This window comes from Nyctereutes procyonoides, unplaced genomic scaffold (assembly GCF_905146905.1).
Source record: "Nyctereutes procyonoides isolate TBG_1078 unplaced genomic scaffold, NYPRO_anot_genome, whole genome shotgun sequence".
Classification (NCBI taxonomy): domain Eukaryota; kingdom Metazoa; phylum Chordata; class Mammalia; order Carnivora; family Canidae; genus Nyctereutes; species Nyctereutes procyonoides.
Genome location: NW_026575020.1, coordinates 50,152,076 through 50,178,591, shown reverse-complemented (window position 1 = coordinate 50,178,591; position 26,516 = coordinate 50,152,076). Strand labels below are relative to the sequence as shown.

The 26,516-nt window shown below is 34.1% G+C and overlaps 1 protein-coding gene across 2 annotated transcripts in view; it reads left to right on the top strand.

Annotated features, from left to right (window-relative positions):
• Nucleotides 1-24,564, top strand: part of ABCA5 (ATP binding cassette subfamily A member 5) — a 70,322-nt gene extending 45,758 nt beyond the window's left edge. For both annotated transcript variants that reach the window (XM_055334616.1, XM_055334627.1), the window contains exons 21-39: nt 865-992; nt 1,409-1,546; nt 4,385-4,498; nt 7,357-7,527; nt 8,743-8,856; nt 9,249-9,383; nt 10,890-10,964; nt 11,469-11,560; nt 13,675-13,801; nt 14,107-14,224; nt 14,319-14,410; nt 17,876-18,051; nt 18,412-18,487; nt 18,611-18,705; nt 19,688-19,807; nt 21,115-21,264; nt 21,633-21,712; nt 22,787-22,842; nt 23,582-24,564. In XM_055334616.1, the coding sequence (XP_055190591.1) occupies nt 865-992; nt 1,409-1,546; nt 4,385-4,498; nt 7,357-7,527; nt 8,743-8,856; nt 9,249-9,383; nt 10,890-10,964; nt 11,469-11,560; nt 13,675-13,801; nt 14,107-14,224; nt 14,319-14,410; nt 17,876-18,051; nt 18,412-18,487; nt 18,611-18,705; nt 19,688-19,807; nt 21,115-21,264; nt 21,633-21,712; nt 22,787-22,842; nt 23,582-23,689 (2,165 nt within the window). In that variant the 3' untranslated portion in view covers nt 23,690-24,564. The remainder of the gene's footprint in view (nt 1-864; nt 993-1,408; nt 1,547-4,384; nt 4,499-7,356; nt 7,528-8,742; nt 8,857-9,248; nt 9,384-10,889; nt 10,965-11,468; nt 11,561-13,674; nt 13,802-14,106; nt 14,225-14,318; nt 14,411-17,875; nt 18,052-18,411; nt 18,488-18,610; nt 18,706-19,687; nt 19,808-21,114; nt 21,265-21,632; nt 21,713-22,786; nt 22,843-23,581) is intronic.
• The last annotated feature ends 1,952 nt before the right edge of the window (nt 24,565-26,516 follow it).

Sequence of the window (26,516 nt, the reverse complement as noted above, 5' to 3'; positions counted from 1 at the left end):
TATCACAGGTGATCTAGTTCCTTCAGTTATAATGTAGCTCCCTTCTCAAGAATCTGGAGAAGAGAGATCATTTGTGTAGGTAAGGAGTAAGTGGAGTATCTAAAACACCAATGAAAGCACTAACGGCATCATTGTGATGCTCAGGTTTGGTGCTGAGTCTGATCCACCTGTCACTATTTTTAGTTACTGGTAGTGGTTTGCTTTGTTTGGTTTTGATTTTTCTCAGAGTCACATTTGTCCTTTCTGGCTTTTGTGAAGAAGAGGTGGAATGGTTTATATTCATCAGACTTGTTGGTATTGATCTAAAACTCAGACGGGATTCACAATCTTTCCCTTGGCTCCAGGCAATTTAAAGATTGTAGATGGAGATCTGATTAGTGTTTTAATATTTTAAGGCAGTTAAGACAATTGACATTTATAAAATCTGTCTGTTCAAAGTACACAGAAATCCTCTAATGAGTGATGTTACCTAACTGCACACGGTGCCTGATTCTACCTTTTTGAGCCTAGCAGGTTCTCTTATTACATAAAGTTGCCATATAGATTTTTATTCTCACAGTTTCTCCCAATTCCATGTATTATAGGTAAACTTTCAATATAACAATGGTAGCAGCAGCAGGAGCTACAATTTGTACAATTACTTTGCTAGGTTCTGTTTTTAAGGCTTGTGTATATATTGACTAGGATTCAAATCCAAGCTGACTGGCTCCAGAACCAGTGCTCTTAATCATGTCTTTTTAATGAAGATAATTAAAAAAAAAAAGCTGTTTCCAATGTTATTAAAAGTCTATGTCTGAAAAAAAAAGTCTATGTCTGTTTCTTATTTAAGCTGATTCTTAATTATTTGTTTATTTCTAATACCAGACTCTGATATCAGCGATCTTATTAGCTTTTTCACAAACCAGAACATCATGGTGACGATGTTTAATGACAGTGACTATGTGTCTGCTGCTCCCCATAGTGCAGCTTTAAATGTGATGTATTCAGAAGAGGTAAGAGTAATATATGTGAATGAATACCTATTTGAAAGTTCTAGAACATTAAGATGTTTTCTCTAAACTTACTCATTTGCTGATTTGACCTTATTAGTTGGAAATTAGAATTTACTTTTGGACATAGCTAGCTGTGTTTATAATGTATTTTTTGACCTGGTGGATAACCAGTATATAAAACTATAAAAAACTTAATTTAATCTTTGTGTTATAAATTTGTTTAAAATACCAAAATATTTATAGACTCCAAACCAGGTTATCGTCTTCTGTTTTTATCTATTGAATATTATTTCTGTAATTTGTTGAATCAGCTTTTAGCTAGTGAGGATTCACTTAGTTTGTGAGAAAGCTTGGTAGTACATAGTGGCAGTGTATTTATATATGGTATGTAATAACACTCTTTTTTTAAATTGTAGGACTATGTTTTTACAGCTGTTTTCAACAGTACTATGGTTTGTTCTTTACCTGTATTGATGAATATTATTAGTAATTATTATCTTTATCATTTAAATGTGACTGAAACCATCCAGGTCTGGAATACCCCGTTCTTTCAAGTAAGCAGACTTAAAATGTCTGTGTGTGTGTGTGTGTGTGTGTGTGTGTGTGTGATAAAAGCCAAGTGCTAATTCAAAGGAAATCTGTAGATGTTCATCCTGTCACAGTTCCTAGTCTTATTAAAACCTGAATTGGGGATGCTTTACATCTGGGTTTAGGAATGCCCAGTATTAGTTTGCTTCAGGATCAAGGAAGTTCTCTCTTGGTACTGATATTTTTGTAAAGCATAAGTATTTTCTCTATTACTCATACAAGGTAAATTAACATAATTTAAAAATGAATATTGTTCATCTAAAATCTCTTACTGGGGTATTAAAAGAAACTTGAAAAGTCACTCATATAGTCATTTTTCCTTTATATAGGACTGTTGGATTATAAATGTGAAAATTAAGTCTTCAGAAAAATGGTCAACAAATTTCTCTCACCCTTATATTTTTTCATATATTGAAAAATAAATGGACAAATACCTTCCTGTAGTACCATTTTTTTTTACTTTCTATTGCTGTACTTTTTAAAAGAGCTTTATTGAGATACACTTCATACAGTATTAACTAATTTCAATCCAGTGATTTTTATTATGTTCATAGAGTTCTACATCCATCACTGTATCAGTTCTAGGTTTTATTATCTCCTTCACATTCCAGAAAACCATTGTACCTGTTAGGTAATCACTCCCTACCTCCCTCACCCATTCCCACTCCCAGACAACCATTAATCTACCAATCTACCTTCTTCTCTCTCTGTGGCTATAAAATCCACACCCAGAACTTGTTTAGTTTGTGGTCACTTTCTGCTGTCTTCAAATGTAGGTCCCTGAAGATTAGTACTATTCTTGTTACAGTTATGCTTAGACATGGAAACAAAGGAACATCATATTTGCATTTAAGAAAGATCACTGGCACCAGAGTGGAGAAGGATTTCTGTGGGGGAGAATCATGGTGGAGGAGAGGAAGGAACCTGCACTGGCACAGATCAGAGCAGTTTTATTAACTAGTTCAAGTGAGAGGAGAGGATGAGCTACTGAGCTAAGGAGGTGGCAGTAATGACTGTGATTGAAGGAAAAGAACAGTGTGTGTCTTACTTTATCATTGTTGCATTTGTGAGAGGTGAGGAAAAGAATAATCGGATTTCCTACAGTCCTACAGTTCTGGGTAATGTGGTTCATGGTAGTATCATTCACTGAACTGAGAATATAGGCAGAAGAGAGTTGTGTTTTGTTTAGGTGGAATGGAGATATTTGTTTCAGTTTGAGTCTACAGAGTTGTTGGTTATCTGTGTGGCATTTGCCTGATGGGACATGTAGGAAGTATTTGGATGTGTGAATCTGAAGAGATTTCTGGAAGGAAATAATATTTGGGAGTCATCAGTAAATAAATGATATGGAAATTATCAGTTATAGGTCATCCTTTGTGATTTTTTTTATTGTGAAATATTTCAAGCCTACGGAAAATAAGCATGTATCTACTATCCAAATGTTTCAAATGTCAATGCCTTGTTATACATTTTTTCTTAATTTAATAAAACTTTAAATAAAAATACAGTTCAAAATTCCAGTGTGCTCCTCTCTAATCCTGTTTCCTTCTCTCTACCATAAAATAACCACAATGCAAAATTTATAAGTCTGTTTTTATGATGATACTGTATATATATATATCCATAACTATTAAAAAAGATCTTTCAACTTACATTTTTCATCAAACACAGACATATAACCTTACCGTTTCGAAAACCAGAGGCAAAGAAATGAGACTTTTAAAGCTCATTATTCAAAGATAATAGTGTTCTTAATGTTCCACATTTTTCCCCTTCCTTTATCAGATTCTGTATGATTGAATACAAATGTGTTTTTACTAATCTTCACTTACTGTACTATTTAGCTACTTGCCAACATATTTGTTGGTTCTATCTTGGTCTTCCACTGTAAATTACCACAGTTTGGGAAAAATTCTACAATGTCACCAGCATGAATTAAATAATTGTCTTTATTGCTTAAACTTAGAAGGCCAGAGTTGACAAAATGCATTCTGATTCCACATCATCCTGTGGAGGGGTGTACCAGTGCCAGGGCCAGGGTGTCTGCTAGACATAGTGTGGGTTCTCTTCTAGAGCAGAATACATTCTGTGTCCATGAGTATATCTTTTTACAGAACAAGGGTAGGGAAATTGTCTTGTTAAGGGTGAGGGTAATACAATACACTTGGTTCTGGGTAGTTTGTATTTGGGGCACCAGCTGTTTACTTAGGTTGTCTGGAAAAGTTTCCCTTATGTACTTGGATTTTTGGGGCAGCCAGTGACCATTGAGGCCTATAGGAATTATAGTCAACCCTCCCCCTCGCCCCACCCCACTGGGGAGAAGAAACTCCTGTTTCCATAGGAGGCTGAGCTTGTTCCAAAGTACAGCTTTTTCAAAAGAGGGCCCAGAGATCCTAAATGGCTCATAGTCCCTGTAACCAACGAATGCTTCATAAAATCATTCTGACATGGTCCTGTTCATTGCGTAGGATTACTGGTGGACATACTAACTGCTTTTTCATATACATTATTATTTTTAATTAAATGGTAAAAAACTCCATTTAAATGCTGTATTATTTTGTGTTGTAGATAAGAAAATGTAAATCTGATGATTTGCTCAGGATTATAAAGCTACTTACTAAGTGGCAGAGTTGGTCCTGTAGCTCACTGCCTGTTAACTTTGCCACCTGGTTTTTCATACAGACTATGCCTAGAATAGATATTCTAATATTTTTCTTCAGAAGTTTTGATAGTCTTTTATTTAGAAGTGCTAAGATGATATAAAGTGATTTCGTTTCATTTCTTACTCTGTGATTGTCTTTCAGGAAATTACTGACATAGTTTTTAAAATTGAGCTGTATTTTCAAGCAGCTTTACTTGGAATCATTGTCACCGCAATGCCACCTTACTTTGCCATGGAAAATGCAGAGAATCATAAGGTAATGATTGAGTTAAAATTACAGGTAAAGTTTGTTAAAAGAGATCTCATACAAAATAATATATTTTGCGTGGGTATAAGAATTGTATTTTAGGAGTAAGTAAATGGAGAATAAATATATTTGCTATTGTAACAGTGATAAATATCATTTATAACTTGAGTCCTTGTCACATGCTTCAAAAGTTATATCCTTTATTTTATTTTATTTTATTTTATTTTATTTATATTTATTAAGATTTTATTTATTTATTCATGAGAGACACACACACACACACACAGAGAGGCAGAGACATAGGCAGAGGGAGAAGCAGGCCCCATGCAGGGAGCCCGATGAGGAACTCGATCCCGGAACTCCAGGATCACACCTTAAGCTGAAGGCAGACGCTCAACACTGAGCCACCCAGGCGTCCCAAAAGTTATATCCTTTAATCCTTACAGCATTTTAATGAAGTTTTATGTTATCAACTTTATTTATAGGTCAGGAGGTGAGGATGGAAGTGATCAAAGCATGTGTCCATGTTGTCTCATCTCATTTAAGTAGTGGGTTCTTATGTTCAATTTGTGCACTAAGCTGCCTCTCCCCCTTAACCTTTAATGGAATGTATTGAATGTACAAGTACTTAATTTTTGCTAAATGGAAAAAATAGATAATGATTGTGATTACCAGAGCCTAGGAAACATTGCTGTGTGTACACAGGTTGTTCAGTATCCTTTTACTTTTCTGCTCTTTTCTGTTCTCAGGCACATGGTGCTCTTATATGGTCTCTTGGCTGTTGAAAGTCTTCGACCCTACTACCCAGCTCACATTGTCCCTCTTACTCCTCTAATCAAAATTCTCATTTTTCCCATGTCTGTTCCTAGTTCAGTGAAAGCAGATTTGTCTAAATTAATTTACCCAGTGTGACAAATAATAAAGTTCAGCCTCAGAGCAAATAATTACATATTTTCATAGTTCTCCTTAGTGGAAAAGTAATACATGAGTCTTAGGAGATATTTTTAAAATATATATTTTTTTCTGTTTTAAATATGTATTCATTATTCTAATTTAGAAAATGTAGAAAAGTGTAATATTTAAAAATATCTATAACATTACCACTCACATAAAAAACTTACTAGACAACTGCATTTTTTCTTTTTTGTTTCAACTTCAATGCTTTTTAATTCAAATTTTTATTTAGAGATAATTGTAGACTCATATTGGGAGGATAGAAAATAATATGGTGAGATCCTGTGTACCCTACTCACTTCACCAGAGTAATAACATCTTGTAAAACTGTAAAATCCCAGGATCTTGGCAGTGGTAGTCAAGATCCAGAACAGTGCCATCCCCACAAAGATCCTTCCTATTGCACTTTCAAGCCCACACACCCACCCCCTCCAAGACCTCTGGCAACCACTATTCTGTTCTCCATTTCTGGAATTTTGATATTTTAAGAATGTATATATGGAATCACAACATTTCACTGGGCATAATTCCCTGAAGATTCATTCAGTTTGTATGTATATGTATCAGTAGTCCATTCTTTTTTATTGCTGGGTGGTATTCCATGATATGAATCTGGATTGTTTCCAGTTTTTGACTATTATGAATAAAGCTGCTGTGAACATTTGCATATAGGTTTTTGTGTGAATGCAAGTTTTCATTTCTCTGGGATAAATGCCCAAGAGTACAATTGCTGTGTCATATAGTGATTCCATGTTTGGTTTTATAAGGAATTGTCAAACTTTTCCAGAGTGGATATATTGTTTTACATTCCCATTAGCGTTGTATGAATGACAAACGCATAGATGATACAAAATAACTCTATTTGACTTTTTTCATACTTACACTAGAGTTTATATTTTTGTTCTTATAATTCATTGAACACAAAAGTTGTCCATTTTTTAAATTACTTCTTCTCTGATTCTTAACTAATTTTTATATTTCATGCTTCTGTTATCTCTAGGCTAACTCATATAATAAATACATTTAATTATTAGGAATATATATTTTTATAGATTCCCAAAGTCAACTGAGTAGAATTGTTAGGTATTTAGATTTATAAAGGATTTTTAAAATTTCAAATTAAATAATGAGGGTACCTGGGTGGCTCAGTGGTTGAGCATCTGCCTTTGGCTCAGGGTGTGATCCTGGGGTCCTGGGATCGAGTCCTGCATCGGGCTTCCTGCAGGAAGCTTGCTTTTCCTTCTGTTTATGTCTTTGCCTTTCTTTTTGTGTCTCTCATGAACAAATAAATCTTTTTAAAAAACCCAAATAATAAGTTAAACAATGACAGGATGAGAAAGTTAGGAAAACTCAGATCATTCAAGTTTACTGTTTGTATACATGAAAATGCTAATTAATTATATTAATAACTTACATCTTTGTACTATATAGGAGTATATGAAACACTAAAATGAATTATCAGTATAAAGTTTCACACTTAAGCTGAAAGCCTTATGTAAATCCACAAGACATTGGCAGTTTATTAGTGTTTTCATAAAATGTTAATTTTTAAAAATGAGAGTGCTTTATGTTTAAGCACAACTTTCCATCTATTTTCAAAGATTTTTAAAAGCAACAGTGTTTTGGCTACTTGTGTTTGAACAGCTATATGCCTCCATGACATCTTTTGCTTTATTTTAGTGTTTCTTTGCCTTACTGTATTGTGATTCTGAAAAAGGACTAATGAGCCAAATTAAAGACTATATGGAATTTATATTTAGTTGTAGGAAGGCTTTTATTACCTGGAGACCTGGAATGTGACCTGTATTGTTTTGTTGATGTAGAATTAAGAGTTCTACAATAATTTGCTAGAGTTTTTTGTTTGTACAATGTTTACAGTTATATTTTCCCTCTTCCGTCTTTTTGTTTTGTAGATCAAAGCTTATACTCAGCTTAAACTCTCAGGGCTTTTGCCATCTGCATACTGGATTGGACAAGCTATTGTGGATATCCCCCTATTTTTTCTTGTTCTTATTTTGATGCTAGGAAGCTTATTTGCATTTCATTATGGATTATATTTTTATGCTATAAAGTTCCTTTCTGTGGTAAGTTAACATCACTTGTATTATGCTATTTTTAAATGAAATGTCATTTTAAAAAATTAAGTATTTATAAACCTGACAAGCGTTGGTTGAGTAATTTGGATATTAGTTATTTTATAGAAAATAGAACCAGTATCTATTTTAATTACTGTATATGATACTGATAATGCAGTTCCTATTACTGTAAGTGATTTTTAAAAACAGTAACTAGCCATCATTATAAAATAATTCCTTGAAATTGAGGTAGTCTTTTCTGTAGACTGCCTACATGTGTGTAATCAAGAGTAATTAAATAGTCCATCTTAAAATGTCTTCCTTGTCCCTATGCTTGAAAATAATTTCATAAAAAGTTCTTTTATTCCATAATTTAAAACATTGCTTAAACTACTAAGGAAGAGTATGGCTTACATTCATGTTCACACATACATGACTAATACTAGACCCTTCATGTGAATGATTTATATAAAGAAAAAGGGAAAATAGAACTAGGAAAGTATAGCTACTGAAAGTAATTCTGTCATTTTCCAGAGATCATGCTGACTTTACGCATTAATTTCTGCCTTATAAATTAATAAATGGGGATCCCTGGGTGGCGCAGCGGTTTGGCGCCTGCCTTTGACCCAGGGCGCGATCCTGGAGACCCGGGATCGAATCCCACATCGGGCCCCCGGTGCATGGAGCCTGCTTCTCCCTCTGTCTGTGTCTCTGCCTCTCTCTCTTTCTCTCTCTGTGACTATCATAAATAAATAAAAATAAAAAAAATTAAAAAAAAGAAAGAAACATAACTTAAAAAATATAAATTAATTAATTAATGTTTTTCTTAAATATTTATCAAATGCATTGAATGCTGTTTATTGAAATGGTAGCTAATAGTTGATTGAAACGGATAAAGTTATAACCTGCTATTATACTTGTTTTTACAATAAAATGATTAGAGATAGCATTTTGGTTAACATAAAAAGAACTACAATAGTGTTCAGTGTAAATTACTTGATCAGGATTGTGTTACAGTTAGTTAAAAGTATGAGTTTTACTGACTTAGGAAAAATGTGCATGGTAATTCCTCAAGTAACCACAAGTTCAGTTTTTGGAATGATTGGTTGAGCAACAAAATTTGAATAACAGTCATTCCTTAGTATTTTAACATGACTGGTGTTTTATATCGTATACTACTAGCTACTCATTTTTTTACATAAAATACACATTTTTGTTTTACAGGTTTTTTGCCTTATTGGTTATGTTCCATCAGTCATTCTGTTTACCTATGTTACTTCCTTCACTTTTAAAAAAATTTTGAATACCAAAGAGTTTTGGTCATTTATCTATTCTGTGGTAAGTCATGTTTTGTATTATTTCACTCCAGCTTTTTCATAGTTGGTTATTTGAAAGTCATGAACCCTTTCAGGATTATATTCAAAATGTTATTGTATCTTTTCTAAGTACAGAACTTAGGTAGATAGCTGGCAGCGTCTTTTTGTGTGTATATTTGTCTTCTGCATCATCCATTCCAGAAAGGGATGGTACTGAAGGCATCTAAGAACTTTATGGCAAGGATGCCAGTGGCAAACAACTGATCCTGGCACCTCCCGGCTAAGTATCATCTCTGGTTTCATGTTTCATTAGAGGATTGAAAACGTAATAAATGCCAAGGTACAAACTTACAAGTCAGTTTGTATGAAATTGCTAACACCTTTTCACTTGTTTTCTTTTTTTCTTTTCTTTAGACAGCATTGGCTTGCATTGCGATCACTGAAATAACATTTTTTATGGGATACACAGTTACTGCTGTTCTTCATTATACCTTTTCCATAGTCATTCCAATCTATCCACTTCTGGGTTGTCTGATTTGTTTCATAAAGGTAGGTCTGTTACTTGTTTTAATATTTGGAAATCATAAATACTGGCTAATTTTTTTGATTTGTAGTTCTTGTACTGAATATAGTAAAAAAAAACAGCTTAGTTGCTATTTACTTGATTTGAGTGTTGTTAAACAGCGGTTTAAGATTACTGTGAAATATTTTCAAGCATATCTTTAAACTGTAAAGTCTCAAAGGAGGAAAAGTATGTCTGTTATCTGTTCTTTGATTCCCAAAAGGATGTACATAAATCCCAAGTATGATCTGACCTCAGTCAGTATTTGTTTTGGGGGAGTTTTTCAATGATTAAATAATGTATTGTGCTATAAAGGGATGAGAGAAAATAAAGTATAAGAGACTTTTTTAAAGAAAAATAAAACATTAGTTTTATTAAGCTTGGATAATTAAAAAATTTGCATTTGATTAGAAAAAATTAAATGTTGAATTATTGATTTAGAATGATTGCTAACTTAAATCTGTGCCTCACCTTGCTTCCTCCCTGCCCTACTTTATTCATTCTTCAGTTTAATATGTTTAATTTATACATCCCCAGATAGAAATATCTTGGCATGGGGAAGATTTTAATCTAAGTAGAAATCATACCTAATAATATTAAAATATTAAAAGCTACCTTCTGTATAGAGAATGCATGTTTGCTGAATAAAATGCATTTTAATATAAATATTCCTATACATTGCAGCTTTAAGAAAACTACTACTCATAACACATCTGACACCAAATGTGTGGGATTTTCCCTCACATAAAGCAATTTTGACACTGAACTAGCTGGAGTTAATGTAAACTCAGGGCTACGTTCAGGGTTAAGTGCACATTCCCACAAGATTGCCTCCTGCATTTCAGATGCCAGATCCAAGTGTGGGTCTGCAGGTAGCACATGCTTGTATCTGATGTGGCTACAAATCCAGGCTTCCTGTGACCCCTGCACAGGTTCAGTAATTTGTTATAATGGCTTATAGAATTTAGGGAAATACTTTATGTATTTTTACCAGTTTATTGTAGTGGATATGCAATTAAGAGCTACGGAAAGCCAACTCCTGAAGTGTCCCAAGTACTGGAACTCTTGTCTGCATGAAGTTTCGAACATGCCACCTTCCCAGCATGTGGATGCATTCACCATCTAAATTCTTCTAACCTTGTATTTTTGGAGGATTTTATGGAGATTTCATTACTGAGGCACAGCGAGATAATCAGTCTTCAAGCCTCTCTCCCCTTTTGATCAGTGAATGAGGCTGCAAGTTTCCACCTTCTAATCACTTGGTTGGTTCCCCTGGCAACCAGCACCACCATCCTCCAGGAGTCCTCAGTAGCATTAACTCAGCTTTGGTTGATTAGGACTTATTTTAAATAACAAAAGATGCTCCTGTCACCTCTGTCACTCAGGAAATTCCAAGGGTGTTAGAAGTGTCCTGGGAATTGGGTCTAAGACCAAATACCATTATATCATCTTAACCACAGCAACATATCAATTTTCAAAAATTTTTGTCTTAGACTTCTTGGAAGAATATTCGAAAAAATGAGGACACCTATAATCCATGGGATAGGCTTTTGGTGGCTGTTATATCGGTAAGAACAAAAATATTGGTGCTAGCATGTTCCCTTAAGAGCAGTTTGGTTGTGTGATTTTAACTCTCTTTTTAGTTTTTATCATGTTGCATAAGAATGAAGATGCTTCAGAAAGTCAAGTGTGTTAGTGCCAGCCAGTATACATTTTGGTGTTAGTATATTTATTATGTCCACTTTAATATACTTGGCTCTCTTATGTTATTAATTCTATTTAATTATAATTCTCGCTTCCTCAGAAACTAAAACAACTTTTTTTCCCTTTAATTATATTATATGAAACTGACAACCAATGAACTTTTACAGAGGTAGAAAAATAAATGAAGGATTATTTTATTAAAAATCTATCTTGGCTTGCATTGAAATCCTTAGCTCATGTGATGTGTGAAGAAAATAGTGATTAATTATTTTGGTGATGGTAAGGAACCTGGTGTATGTAGTCTTTATTCTATTGATAGAGGGCGAGAAAAACATTCAGTCATGAGCTCTTATGTGTTCTTCTTGTAGCCTTACCTGCAGTGTGTACTCTGGATTTTCCTCTTACAGTACTATGAGAAAAAATATGGAGGCAGGTCAATAAGAAAGGATCCTTTTTTCAGGTCAGTTAATTTTTTAAAAAGTTTTAATGTTTCTTAGTATATTTACAAAGTACATAATCTAGTTTTAGGTAATTTCCTTAACTCAGTAAAAAAAAGCCTACAGTCATCAGTGGCCCTCTTTGCACATGCCCCTGGTTCTGTATAACCACTAATCTACTAATCTAGCTGCTGTATAGATCTACCAATTCTGAACATTTATATAAGTGGAATTATATAATATATAGTCAGTCTTTTTGTGTCTGGCTTCTTTTACTTACCATAATGTTTTGAAGGTTCATCCATGTTGTAGCATGTAGCAGTATTTCATTACTTTTTTCTTTTCTTAGTAATATTACATTGTATGGAAATACCACACCTGACTTATCTAATCATCAGTTGATGGACATTTGAGTTGTTTCTGCTTTTTGGCCATTATGGATAATGCTGCCATGAATGTATTTATTAACCACTGAGTACTCCCCATGTCGACTGAGGGCTTAGCAACTGGCTCTCCTTCTTTCTCTTTGTTCTTACTCCTGCTTGGGAGAGAGTCAGTGTCCAAGGGGGAGATAACCTTTCTAGCATCCTGTGCCTCAGTTTCTGATTTTCTCTGCACTCATGACTGAGTCCTTTGCGTCTCACGTGTTGATTTGGATCAGAATCCTGCGTTTACTGCTTTTCACTTCATCTGTGTCCCATGCTACCAGTAATATTTCATCTTTCCAGCTTTCTTATTTTATTAGTCTTAGTAGCCTTTTCTACTGTGGTTTCCACCCCTGAGTCTTTTCTGTTTTAAAATGCATCCACTAATCACTGTTTTCACCTTTTCTCTATTCAGCTTCACTCATGTAATTCATTACTTTCACCCTCTTTCAGCACCCTATATTCAACTTCTATATCCCTTTCACCTGTCTGCTAAAAATCATAATTTTTGGTAAGTCTACTTATAGGCTAGAGAAAATTAATATAAAAGTACAGTTTGCTAATATCATGTATTTATCCCATATAAACTCAGCTTTGTTTTAACACCTGTTATCCCATTTTCTTCCTATCTCTTTGGTAGTTATCCCAAACCTTCTTTATATTCCTCAAATTTTCCAGTTCACCTCATCTTGTTTTCTACTTCTCAGTAGATGAACTTGCTGTCTCCGAAAACAGAAGCACTTAATTAGAAAGTTTTACACACTTATCTACGTCTTTCATCATTTTTGCTTTTTTTCTAGTCCCAGAGGGAGAGAGGCACCCCTCCGGTTTATCCATGTCTTCATATATTCTGTCTACTTAAGGACATTGCTCTGTCAATTTTATTTTCTCTTTCTATACCTTTGCTTTCTGGATCTAAAGAAGTTATTTTTCTTTGAGGAAGGAGTCCCCTTTCTCATATAAAACAAATTAATAGAAAACAGAACTTCTGAATCTCATTTAAACGTGACTCTTTCTAGCTCTTTTGTTTCATGTGTCTTTCCTTTCATAGCCAAGAAGCTTCCACTTCCATTTCCTCACCTCGCACTCCTTAACTCCCTGCTATCTGGTTTCTGTGCTTGTTTCTCTGCTGATTCTATTTTCAGTAAGGTGACTAATGATTTCCTGTGTATCTCTTCAAATAGGCTCTACTTATTCAATTCATCTGCTACTTTAGTGTGATTGACTTCTTCCTCCTTATACTTTTCTCTTGTTCCTTTGTTGTCCATAATGTCAACTCCTATTTTATAACTCATCACCTCTCTTACTCTTTAGGATTTCCTTTACAAACACTTTTTTCTCAGCCTACCTTTCTAGTGTTCCTGTGAGTTCTGAGTTCAACTCTCTACATCCACTCTGCCCTGGGCAATGTCATTTATACCCAGACTGTAAATTCTGTGAAGGATGGGTACATGCATTTTTAAATCTTTTTATGTTTGTATAAAACAGTGCATGACACATACTGGTCATAAATAATATTGTTGAAGAAATGAGTGAATTTTGATAACATCATCCAAATGGTATCCGTGAATGAAAAGTAGCTCTGTAACTCCACCTTTCAGAAATAACCACAGATCCCAGATTGTTGTATATTTTCAGTCTTTTCTCCTGGAGTGCTTGAATTTTTTTTACTCTGTTGATTATTTGAAAATCTATTATGTATATATATTTAGAACTCTTTCAACAAAGTCCAAAAATAGGAAGCATCCAGAACCACCAAACCATGAGGATGAAGATGAAGATGTCAAAGCTGAAAGACTGAAGGTCAAAGAGCTAATGAGTTGCCAATGTTGTGAGGAGGTAATTTAGTCTTTACTGCCAAGTCTTATTCAACGTGCAATGATCACTTCCTCATGTATAGGAATTAATCTGAAAAATACTTTTCATGTGAATCAATATGAAAAAAGTCTTTTCTTTGAAAAAATATATTTGTCTACTTACGTTTGAATAAGCCATTTGAGTCATAAATGGGTATTTATTTATATACTACTTATTAGTGAATATAGTTCTTATGATATATGGACATGAATTGTGAGTAGCCTGTCATTTCATGATAGGTATATCTGATTTTTTATTCTCTTTTTAAATCTTATTTCCCTTATTAGAAACCAGCCATCATGGTCAGCAATTTGCATAAAGAATATGAGGACAAGAAAGATTTTCTTCTTACAAGAAAAGTAAAGAAAGTGGCAACTAAATATGTCTCTTTCTGTGTGAAAAAAGGTGGTATTTGTTTTTTCTTAAATAATTTTTCCAGAAGAGTGATTTCCACTTTTAGTTTGATTTACATATGATAATTTTTCTTCAATTCCTTTAGGAGAGATCTTGGGGCTACTGGGTCCAAATGGTGCAGGCAAAAGCACAATTATCAATATTCTAGTTGGTGATATTGAACCAACTTCAGGCCAGGTATGATATATAAGGGTGTGGGAGGGAGATGCTGACTATGATTTACATTTTTAATTAAAATAAATTTCTTAATGATAGATTAGGATTCTATGTTTTTAGTGTTAATTATCTTAGTGCAGCTTGATCAAATTATCTTTTTGGTTATCTTTGAAAATAAAATACACAATAAAATTTTCACACATGCAGATGCATACATATACAGTATTTCTGCTTTTAAAATTATTATATGCATGGTGATTTATCTCCGCATTTAATGGAAGACAATTTTATTTTATTTTTCTTTTATTTAACTTTGTTAACATACTGTGCAATTTTGGTTTCTGGAGTAGAATTAAGTAATACATTACTTACAACACTCGGTGCTTATCACAGCAAATGCCTTCCTCATTAGTTACTACCCATCTAGCCCATCCCTTCTCCCCTTCCCTCCATCAAACCTGTTTGTTTCCTGTCATTAAGAGTCACTTATTGCATGTTTCCCTGTCTCCTTTTTTTCTTTGCCCTCTTCCCGTATGTTCATCTGTTTTCTTGCCTAAATTCCACATATGAATAAGATTGTATGGTATTTTTCTTTCTCAAACTGACTTTATTTCACTTAGCATAATATACTCTAGCTCCATCTACATCATTGCAAATGGCAAGATTTAATTCTTTTTGATGGCTGAGTATTGTTTCCTTGTGTATATGTACCATTTTATCCATTCATCATTCATGGACATTTGGGCTCTCTCCATGGTTTGGCTGTTGTTTATAATGCTGGAATTAAGGTAGTGCTGGCTCCATAGAATGAGTTTGGAAGTTTTCCTTCCTTTCTAGTTTTTGGAATAGTTTGAAGAGAATAGGTATTAACTCTTCATTAAATGTCTGGTAGAATTCATCTGGCTCTGGACTTTGTTGTGAGATTTTTGATTACTGCTTCAATTTTCTTTGCTTGTTTTGGGTCCATTCAGATTTTGTATTTCTTCTTGCTTCACTTTTGGTTTTGGTAGTTTGTAGTTTTCTAGGAATTTGTCCATTTCTTCCAGGTTCCCCAGTTTGTTAGCATATAATTTTTCATAGTTTTCTCTTATAATTGTATTGCTATGGTGTTGGCTGTGATCTCTCCTCTTTCATTCGTGATTTTATCTATTTGGGTTCTTTCTCTTTTCTTTTTGGTAAGTTTGGCTAGAGTTTTATCAATTTTATTAATTCTTTCAAAGAACCAGTTCTTAGTTTTGTTAATCTGTTCTATCAGGTTTTTTTGTTTCTATATTGTTTGTTGATGCTCTAATCTTTATTATTACCTTCTTCTGCTGGCTTTAGGCTTTATTTGCTCTTCTCTTTCTAGCTCTTTTAGGTGTAAGGTTAGGTTGTATATTTGAGATTTTTCTTGCTTCTTAAGGTAGACAGTATATTTGCAATATATTTCACTCTTAGGACTGCCTTTGTTACATCCCAAAGGTTTTGGACTGTCATGTTTTCATTTTCATTTGCTTCCATGTATTTTTTTAATTTCTTCTTTAATTTCCTGGTTAACCCATTCATTCTTTAGTAGGATGTTCTTTAACCTCCATGTATTTGTGGTCTTTCCAATTTTTTTTTCTTGTAGTTCAAGTTTCATAGCATTGTGGTCTGAAAATATGCATGGTATGATCTAAGTCTTTTTGTACTTGTTGAGGGTTAATTTGTGACCCAGTGTGTGATCTCTTCTGGAGAATATTCCATATGCACTCGACAAGGATGTGTATTCTGCTGCTTTAGGATGAAATGTCCCAAATATATTTGTTAAGTCTATCTGGTCCAGTGTCATTGGAAGCCATTGCTTTTCCTTATTGAGTTTTTGCTTAGATGATCTGTCCATTGCTGTAAGTGGGGTATTATAGTCTTCTACTGTTATTGTGTTGTTATCAATGAGTTTCCTTATGTTTATTATTGATTTGTATATTTGGGTGCTCCCAAGTTGAGGGCATAAACATTTACAATTGTTAGATCTTCTTGATGGATAGACCCCTTAATTGTGACATAATGCCCTTCTTCATCTCTTTTTACAGTCTTTGTTTTAAAATCTAGTTGTCTGATGGAAGTATGGCTACTCTGGCTTTAGGTCTAAAATGAGTTTCTTCTAGGCAGCATATAAATGGATCTTTCTTTTAATCCATTCTGATACCATATGTCTTTTGATTGGAGCATTGAGTCTATTTATATTCAGAATGATTATTGAAAGATAGGAATTTAGTGCCATTGTGTTACCTGTAGAGTTAGTGTTTCTGGTGATGTTTCTGGCTCTTTCTAATCTTTGTTGCTTTTGGTCTTTTCTTTTTCCTCCACTCAAAGAGTGCCCCTTAAAATTTCTTGCAGGGCTAGTTTAGTGGTCCCAAACTAATAAAAGTAGTTTTGTTTGTCTGGGAAACTCTTTTTTTTTTTTTTAAGATTGTTTGATTTTTTTTTTTTTAAGAGATGGGGAAAGGTAGAGGAAGAGAACCACCAGTCAGACTCTCCACTGCATGTGGAGCCCAACGTGGGGTTCCATCCCACAACCCTAAGATCATGACCTGAGGTGAAAGCAAGAGTTGGATGCTCTTCCGACTGAGCCACATGGGTGCCCTGTCTGGGAAGCTTTCTCTCCTTCTATTCTGAATGACTGCCTTGCTGGATAAAGAATTCCTGGCTACATATTTTTCAGCATGTTTAATATTTCCTTCTGCTCCTTTCTGGCCTGCCAGGTTTTGGTGGACAGATCTGTTGCCAACCTGATCTGTGGGAGACAATCTTATTGTCTTCAGGAGATGGAGGAGCTAATATAGACCCTACCAGTCATCAGCCTTTGATTCTAAGCATCGCACCACTTTGCGGAAATTTCACGAAACAGCTCTGACTTCTGCTCTTCTCTCTCTTTCTTACTGGCCCGTTCAGTTTCTGGGAAATTCCAGGCACTCTCTTCTCTTTGGGTTTTTACCTTAACTTTTCCTTTTTTGGGGTATTCCTTACCTTGTAGAAAGCCAAATGATTAAATGTGCTTTACCTCCATTGCAAAAATATCACCTTCCAGTGAGGTCCCTCGATCATCCTAGTTAAAATCAGAGTTTGCCTTTTCAATCAACCTGCATTCCTGCTGGTGTCACTGAACTCTGACTTAGCTGTGTATGTCCTTTCTTCATCAAAAGAATTAAAAACTTGGCTTACTATTCTCCTGGTTCTAAGAAGGAGAATTAATTAGTTGACTTACCACTTTCTTCACAATATAAATTAAGCCAAAAGTTATTTAAAATTGGTTTGGGGGATCCCTGGGTGGCTCAGCGGCTTGGCGCCTGCTTTTGGCCCAAGGCGCAATCCTGGAGTCCTGGGATCGAGTCCCGCATTGGGCTCCCGGCATGCAGCCTGCTTCTCCTTCTGCCTGTCTCTGCCTTTCTCTTTCTCTCTCTATCATGAATAAATAAAATCTTTAAAAAAATGAAAATAAAATAAAATTGGTTTGTATTTTTATAGGTATTTCTTGGAGATTATTCTTCAGACCCAGGTGAAGATGATGATTCCATTAAATATATGGGATACTGTCCTCAGATAAACCCGCTGTGGCCAGATATTACATTGCGGGAACATTTTGAAATATATGGAGCTGTGAAAGGAATGAGTGCAAGTGACATGAAAGAAGTCATAAATCGGTAAAATTGGAAACTTTTTATTACCTGAAAAAAGGTTTACATTTCACATTTTAAAAGTTTAATTTTTAAAAGCATTTTTTGTGGATCATACTTTTCATAGAAAATGGTCATTACTTTTTCATATATTCTTTACAGAATTATGATAGTTATAAAAATGTAATTTTTCTATTTAATATAGAATGAACATACCTATAAATGTCAAACATAAAGTGAACCTTTTTATCAAGATAGCAATTTAAAATTATATAAATCAGAGGTCTAATTATATAGTAAGCTTCAACTGAGTGTTCTAGAAAAAAGACTGTCAATGATCACAAACAGTGATAATAATACAATCCCTTTGTGTTACCTGTTTTGCAGGATAACAAGTGCACTTGATTTAAAAGAACATCTTCAGAAAACTATCAAGAAACTACCTGCAGGAATCAAACGAAAGGTACTTTTATTAAACAACAGATAAATGTGGGTCTTATTCATAGTTTAGAGCCTGATACTGTCTTGATAAAATTTCTTATGTGAAGCCTTATTAGTCCTCTCCCCCTGTTTTCTTTTTATCTAGTTATGTTTTGCCCTGAGTATGTTGGGGAATCCTCACATTACCCTCCTAGATGAACCATCTACAGGTATGGATCCTAAAGCCAAACAGCACATGTGGTGAGTATGACATTTAAGACACTTGAGACATGTTATGGTATATCATATTTAAGAATAGTTTGTTTTATTATAACTAATAAACTATTTGTTTTTATATTAGCTATATTTACATATTGATTTAAAATCTTACACAAATGACAAAATAGTAATTAAAAATTAAATATTTTTATTTCTGGAGAATCCCATAAGCTTTTATTTTATTTATTTAATTATTTTAATTTATTTATTTTTAAGATTTTATTTGTTTATTTGAGAGAGCACAGGCAACAGATGGGGGAGAGTCAGAGGGAGAGGGAGAAGCAGGTTCCCCACTGAGCAGGGAGCCACACATGGGGCTCAATCCCAGGACCCCAGGATCATTACCGGAGCTAGAGGCAGACACTTAATCAACTGAGCCACCCAATAAACTTTTAAACTTTATCATACTTCATACTTTCATGAAATATTAATACTTCATTTATTCCAGAATAAAAATAAATATTTGGGTAATTATTAAAATACAGAGTATTCCTGTCTGAATAGCTTTTAAAAGATTTTTTCCTAGTCATTTAACATATAAATTATAATTCTTATATTAACATTAGCTTGAGTTTATGTTGGACTGCCTAGGGATTCATGGAGGTAGCCGGTTAGTTGTTAAACTCTTTGAGCCTACATTTCCATGTCTATAACATGCGGAGTTTGGTACAAAAGTATATTAAGTTTTCCCTATGATTTCATGGCTATTTTAGTTACAACATGAGAAAGCATAAAATTTTATAATTTATTTTTTAATGCATAGAAACATTTGAAATCATGGAATTTCTGTTTGATAAACTTTCAAAAATAAGGAAAAATAAGTTAGAAGACTCATAATTGGGCAGTATACAATAACTATAGCAATTGAAATTTGATAGATTTTAATTAACCTAACTAGTCAAATACTTGGATTTTCATTAAGATTCAGATGCTTTACTCTGTTTATTTTACTTATGTTTTATAGGCGAGCAATTCGAACTGCATTTAAAAACAAAAAACGGGCTGCTATTCTGACCACTCATTATATGGAGGAAGCAGAGGCTGTTTGTGACCGAGTGGCTATCATGGTATCTGGGCAGTTAAGGTAAATGTCTGATGAACGCTTTGCTGTTTGGATGGGTGGGTAGGGTGACAGTGGATTTTGAATAATCATTTCAAAAACTTAAAATTATAAATTTAAATGTTAAAAAAGATACCCTTACTTGAGTTTTTGATTTTATTTTTTTATTGATTAGAGAGAAAGAGAGCAAGTGTTAGAGAGCACAAGCAGAGGGGAGGGGCAGACGGACAAACAGACTCCTTGGCTGATCAGAGAGCCCAATGCAGGACTTGATCCCAGGACCCTGGGATCATGACCTGAGCCAAAGGCAGCCGCTTAACTGAGCCACACAGGAGAGCCCCTTACTTGAGTTTCTAAATGTTAGCTTTCTGTAGAATTACTTGGAAATATGTTAATTTCTAAAAAATGGCTAGCTACTTTGTAATTGGCTTAGTAATTCAACAATTTGGAATGTTTTCCATTCATGATATTTGTTATTTTAAAAAATTATTAAGCATTGTATTGGGTTGTAATCCAAAGTATAAAATAAGTATATTCGTAATTCAAGTTCATACTCCTATAAATAAGTGGCTGAATAAATAAAATAAACATAGGAGGAGAACAAATTTTCCTTACAGAAAGACTCCCAGACAGGTTATATAAATACTGCTCCCTCTAAGAGGAGAGGGTAATCCTCCACCTCCTAGGTTTGAGTCTGAATTTGCCAGTCTCTTCTTAGTGTGTGGAAAGAAGGTGATAATAACATCACAGCAGAGCAATGTCATGTGGATATCATGTAGCCCTGATAGCATGTGATAGGAAAGGTACTTAATCTTTGTGGCATTTTCTCCAAAACCCTTCATCCCAGTCTACTTATGGGAAAACTGTCAGACTACTCCAAATTGAGAGACCTTCTACCAAAACACTTGCCCAGTTTCTAAAATTGTCAAAGGCAGAAAAGAAGGAAAGAGTAAGAAACTGTCACAGACCAGTGGGGACTACAGAGACATGACAGTTATGTGCAGTGTGTATCCTGGACAGATCCTGGAACACAGAAAGGACATTAGTGGAAAAACTGGTGAAATCCCAATAAAGTCAAATATAAAGTTAATAGTAATACACTAATGTTGGTTTCTTAATTTTGACAAATGTGCCACGGCAATATAAGACAATATTACGGAAACTGAAACCGGGTGAGGGGTATATGGACACTCTCTGTATTATATTTGCAACTTCTCTATATATTTAAAAGTATTCCATCAAACATTTAATTTAAATCATCCTTTGAAAAATCATTCTTTGAAACTGTCAAGTCATTTTATGTCTGAGCTTTCTTTTAAAAATCACTACAGATGTATCGGGACCGTCCAGCATCTGAAGAGTAAATTTGGAAAAGGCTACTTTTTGGAAATAAAGTTAAAGGACTGGATAGAAAACCTAGAAGTAGACCGTCTTCAAAGAGAAATTCAGTATATTTTCCCAAATGCAATCCGTCAGGAGAGGTAAAGATTTTAAAAACTTATTAATATTTTTTTTGTAGAGGAATAATAAAATTTGGCTATTAGGGATTAGAAAAAAAAGTCTGTTAATATTACCAGTGTCGGACTAATATGGCCCAATGACTGGAGTTTTATATCTGACTTAATGTAGATCTTGTAATATTCAATAGTATTTAAACTTTTTTAAAGTTCACGTATCAGTAGTATTGAGAGTTGTTTTATATGGAAATATTTTAAGACAAAACAATTGTTTTGTAAATATGTATCAAAATAAGTTGTTGGAGTATGATTTTGAACTTTAAAAAGTTTGAACTTTAGCTTTAGAACATACTAGTCATTTTTTAATTTTTTTATATTTTATCTGTTTCCAGTTTTTCTTCTATTTTGGCTTATAAGATTCCTAAGGAAGATGTTCCATCCCTTTCACAGTCTTTTTCTAAGCTTGAAGAAGGTAAGATTTGAAAAACATCGTTAGGTAGCTTTCAATTTATAAAAGATTTTTTTTTTAAGTTTAGAAATTGAGACTGTTTTTTGTGGGAACCATTATAAGTAAAAAGATAACCTTTTATTAATTTAACGTAAGATAGAGGTAAATACTAACATTGTAGGGGTTTGGTAGGTGAGCTATATTGCAGTGTAAACCTTTTACTATTTTAGTAGACATCACCATGGTTTTTCACATTGCATCTATTGAGAAAGTTCAGTTTATTTAGCACTCGTGGTTCATTCCAGAAATGAGAACATTGAGTTTCCAGAATCCTCACTTTGTATCAGGCCCTAGAAGTAGTGATGGTGGCAAGATTTCAGTGGCAGCAGAAGAGAGAAGAGGAGATTTCATGGGTTAGGAATGTAGACATTCCTAAAAGCTTAAAGCAGCTTATTGAAACTTGGCATTTTTTAAAATAAATGGTTGGCAGGATAAAGATACCTGGTAGCAAGTGGAGAGAGGTAAGCTCCTGTATGGAACAGATATTCATATACAAGCTGTTTTATGGAATTTATAAACTATTAAACAACCTAATGCTGCTTGAGGAGAATTTCACTACAGGAATCAATAAAAAGGCAGAAAATTTGGTGTTAGATTAGATTGTTAAAGGATCTAAAATAAATACAAAAAAAGCATATGGACATAGAAATTATATCCAGAATCTAGTGCAAGAAATTCAGACCAGGCTGTATTGGAAATTGGGCAATGGGACATAGAGTAGGAAGCCAAAGAAGTTATGAGAAAAGGCATAGTAAGGAAGACAGAGGAGGGTAAACAGGAGAAGCTCCGCAAAGACGAGGTGAGGCAAGTAACATTGCAGGTGTGGTATCTCGGCTGCAGAAGAGTGGTGATCCTGAGGGAGACAAGGGGACCAAGATAGAGGAAAGTAACATGTTTTGGCAGCTTCAAATTTAAATGACTGATTACAGAAGTGTTTTTTTTTTTTTAAAAAACAGATCGTTAGCTATTTAGTAGTTACTGCCATTTTTATTCTTTATAAATACTAATAAGTAAAATACTGTTTTCATATTTTAATAGCTAAACATACTTTTGCCATTGAAGAATATAGCTTTTCTCAAGCAACGTTGGAACAGGTACTATAAAGTTCAATTTTTAAAAATTCTTTTATAGAAGAAAATGTCTGATATCTAATTGTTTAGACTTAATTATTTATTTTTAAAGATTTATTTATTTGAGAGAGAGAGAGAGAGAGACAGAATGTGTCCGGGTTAGGGGAGGTGCAGAACAAGATGGAGAGGGAAGTAGACTCCCCGCTGAGCTCAGGGTCCCATGCAGGGCTCAATCTCTTGACACTGAGATCATGACCTGAGCTGAAACCAAGAGTTGGAAGCTTGACTAACTGAGCCAACCAGGCACCCTCAGTTGTTTAGATTTATATTGGAGAGAGAGGGTGTTTGTGAACCAGAGACAGATTGCTGTACAATACACCTAAATTTTGTATAATTTTAAAAAACCTTTAAACTTTCCATCTATTTGTTTGGAAAAGTTCATTATTGTTTATTTAGTAAAGAAAATGAAGGTTGTTAATATTATTTCATATATCTAAGTTACATTGCTTAAATATTTATAAATTATTTTTTATGACAGTGCTACTTAACATATATTAATCAGAAAACAATCTTAGTCCTTATAACATCCATCTTTGTATGTGATTTAAAGGATCTGTTTAAATAATATTAATGCCAGTATATCTCTTAATACTTGAATGGTTAATGTACTTAGATGTAGCCTTACACTGTGTCTGATGTAATTAAAAATTTTTCGAGATCATTGCAATACAGAATACTATATTCACTTATTTACTTTCATTAGGTTTTCGTAGAACTCACTAAAGAACAAGAGGAAGAAGATAGCAGTTGTGGAACTTTAAACAGCACACTTTGGTGGGAAAGAACACAGGAAGACAGAGTGGTGTTTTGAATATGTACAGTTCAATCTGCTTACTGAACTTATTTTTTTTACTTTGACTTTGGTTTAAAGATACATTATTTGAATGGTAACTGAAGAACCAAGAAAGCATTTGGGATTTTCCTAAGCTCCTTGATTGAAATGCTGTGGTTGTATGTTTTGCTTTTCTTTAAATAACACTTGTGTATAAATAATTGAAACTGCATGTTTGTACATGAAGCATATTGAACTGCAGTCTGTATGTGAGGTCGAATATTTACTTTTTTACCTTTCAAAAATAGTGCTTTTAAATTTACGATTTAAAGAAATAGTGACAATAGTTTTATTTTTAATGGTTATCTTTATTTTTAAATTTATACCATCTTGTTACTTGAGTATGTGATATCTCAGTCTAAATTTAAAAAGCCTAATACATAAACAATACATAGACAAGAAATATAAAGCAAAAATTTCTTGCTTCTCTTTTTTAATTTCTAAACTTTGAGTGGAAGTTGACATCCCAGAGAGCAGTAAACACTAAGTAGTCCCGTGCAGATAGAGGTTTGCAAGAGGTGACATCCGCTAGGTGGCACTCATTCATCATAATAAATGAAATGAGACCTTGTTCTATTAGGTGATGTTAGACATAGATGATTTAGGTCGTTGAAGAAACATTTCTTCTGCTCATGATAAAATTCACAGGTGTTTTAATTATAATTAAAGGAAGACTTTCTCTAGTCTTACTATGTAATAGCCTGATTGCGGTTAGAATGACATCATCTACACAGTTGGAAGAATCGACCATATGCTTTCCTGTACACTTCATGGAATATATAAATTTTTTTTGTCATCTTTCTCCCAAAGGGCACATTATATTTTATTACAGAATAAAATAATTTGTTGGGTAATCATTTTCGTTCGTAAACTTTATTATTTGAATATCTCCTTTATAGAGTTTTAAGTATATCTGTCTAGGTTAATTAGTAACTCACTTCAAATTCACTGTGGCACATGGCAGGAGATAAATAAACCTTTGGGATTTAAGGATTAGAAGAAAACTATACATAATTCACTTTAATGAGAAACCAGAATTTTGCTCTGTCAGAATTGAAGTAAGGTTATGGTTAATGTAATCTTGGAAATATTTCCTGGTAGAGCCCATGTGTATGGACTATAGGTATAATGTAGTATAAATAATACTAGCTGACATTGTATTTCCACCGGATGAATGGAAGTATCAACTTGCAAAGACAAATATGTTGGGAGTGTGAGAATTACAGTATAAAGAGTTTAAAAAAAAAAAGGAACGGAAGAATTTGGTACGGAGTTATTTTAATTTTTTTTTTTTTTTAATTTATGATAGTCACAGAGAGAGAGGCAGAGACACAGGCAGAGGGAGAAGCAGGCTCCATGCACCGGGAGCCTGATGTGGGATTCAGTCCCGGGTCTCCAGGATCGCGCCCTGGGCCAAAGGCAGGCGCCAAACCGCTGCGCCACCCAGGGATCCCTCTTTTTTTTTTTTTTTGGTACTGAGTTATTTTAAATACCCAAATCCTTTACTGAAATACTATTAACTCTTTTTTTTAATTTTTATTTATTTATGATAGTCACACACACAGAGAGAGAGGCAGAGACATAGGCAGAGGGAGAAGCAGGCTCCATGCACCGGGAGCCTGACGTGGGATTCGATCCCGGGTCTCCAGGATCGCGCCCTGGGCCAAAGGCAGGCGCCAAACCGCTGCGCCACCCAGGGATCCCCACTATTAACTCTTTAACTTAGGGAAACTTAGTGAACTTTTAACACTACACTATAAGGCATCTGTCATTTTAGGCTCTAGCAGTTCTTTCTCAGCCCAAGGTCTATGACTAATACTTCCCCATTGTTTTGGCAACTTACATATATTTCTAAAGATACCTACCTTTCCAGCTACCTCTGATGACTTGTCAGAGATTATCTGCTCTAATCTGTCACTAGTCTAACTGAACTGTCTACAGTCTTTGCTTGGATTTTACAACCCACTGCTAAGGTATTTCTCCTTTTAAGATTTAATTGGCACTAGTTTTTCATGTTCGATCAGCAGCTGACAGCCACTTACCTCATGATACCAAGCTTTTGGATTCTTCACCTGAGAATCTCACTTTTACATCTTAAGTAAAAGTTGTAACTTTCACTGAACTTTTAGTACTGCCTAATAAATACAACTCAAGACACATTTGAAAAAAAAATCTTTACCTTTGTAGGTAATTAAATAGCATTGTGCATTTTCTAAAGCAAGTCACAGCTAAATGGTGCCGTAAATTTAAAGAGATACCTTTCAGTAACTAGTATTCATATAAATACCCAGGGGCCTCTTTTTTAGCGTATATTTTTATAGTCCTGTATTGCCTGGAGCACTTAAACTCAGTTTAAGAAACAAAGCAATCCCTAATTCACTAGAACAGTCACTGAAAAGGTAGTTTCTTAGGACCTGACCACACTGAGGAAAATGTGTTCTTTTAAATAGCACGTAGCTGACTGAGAACATTACCTGCTCCTGCACATTGACTTGCCACATTCACTGTGCATCTGTGATTGTGTGACCAACGAAAAGGAAAGTCAAAGTTGAGGTTGTGCTGAGTAGTTGCAGTTGGGTTCTTATCCATTATGTTCAGTTATTTTATTATTGTGCTCTTATAAGCTTTTTTTTAAAAAAGACTTTAATTTTTTTTGTTTTTACATAGAGTGAATATATTTTTCATCATGAATTAAATTATATGTAGGAATATTCCCTTTTTCACAGTAGTAAAATCTTTCCTATTCAGAAGTATAATTTCTTTAGAGTTTTTATTTAAATTGGAAAGTAAAATTTAATACTTAGGA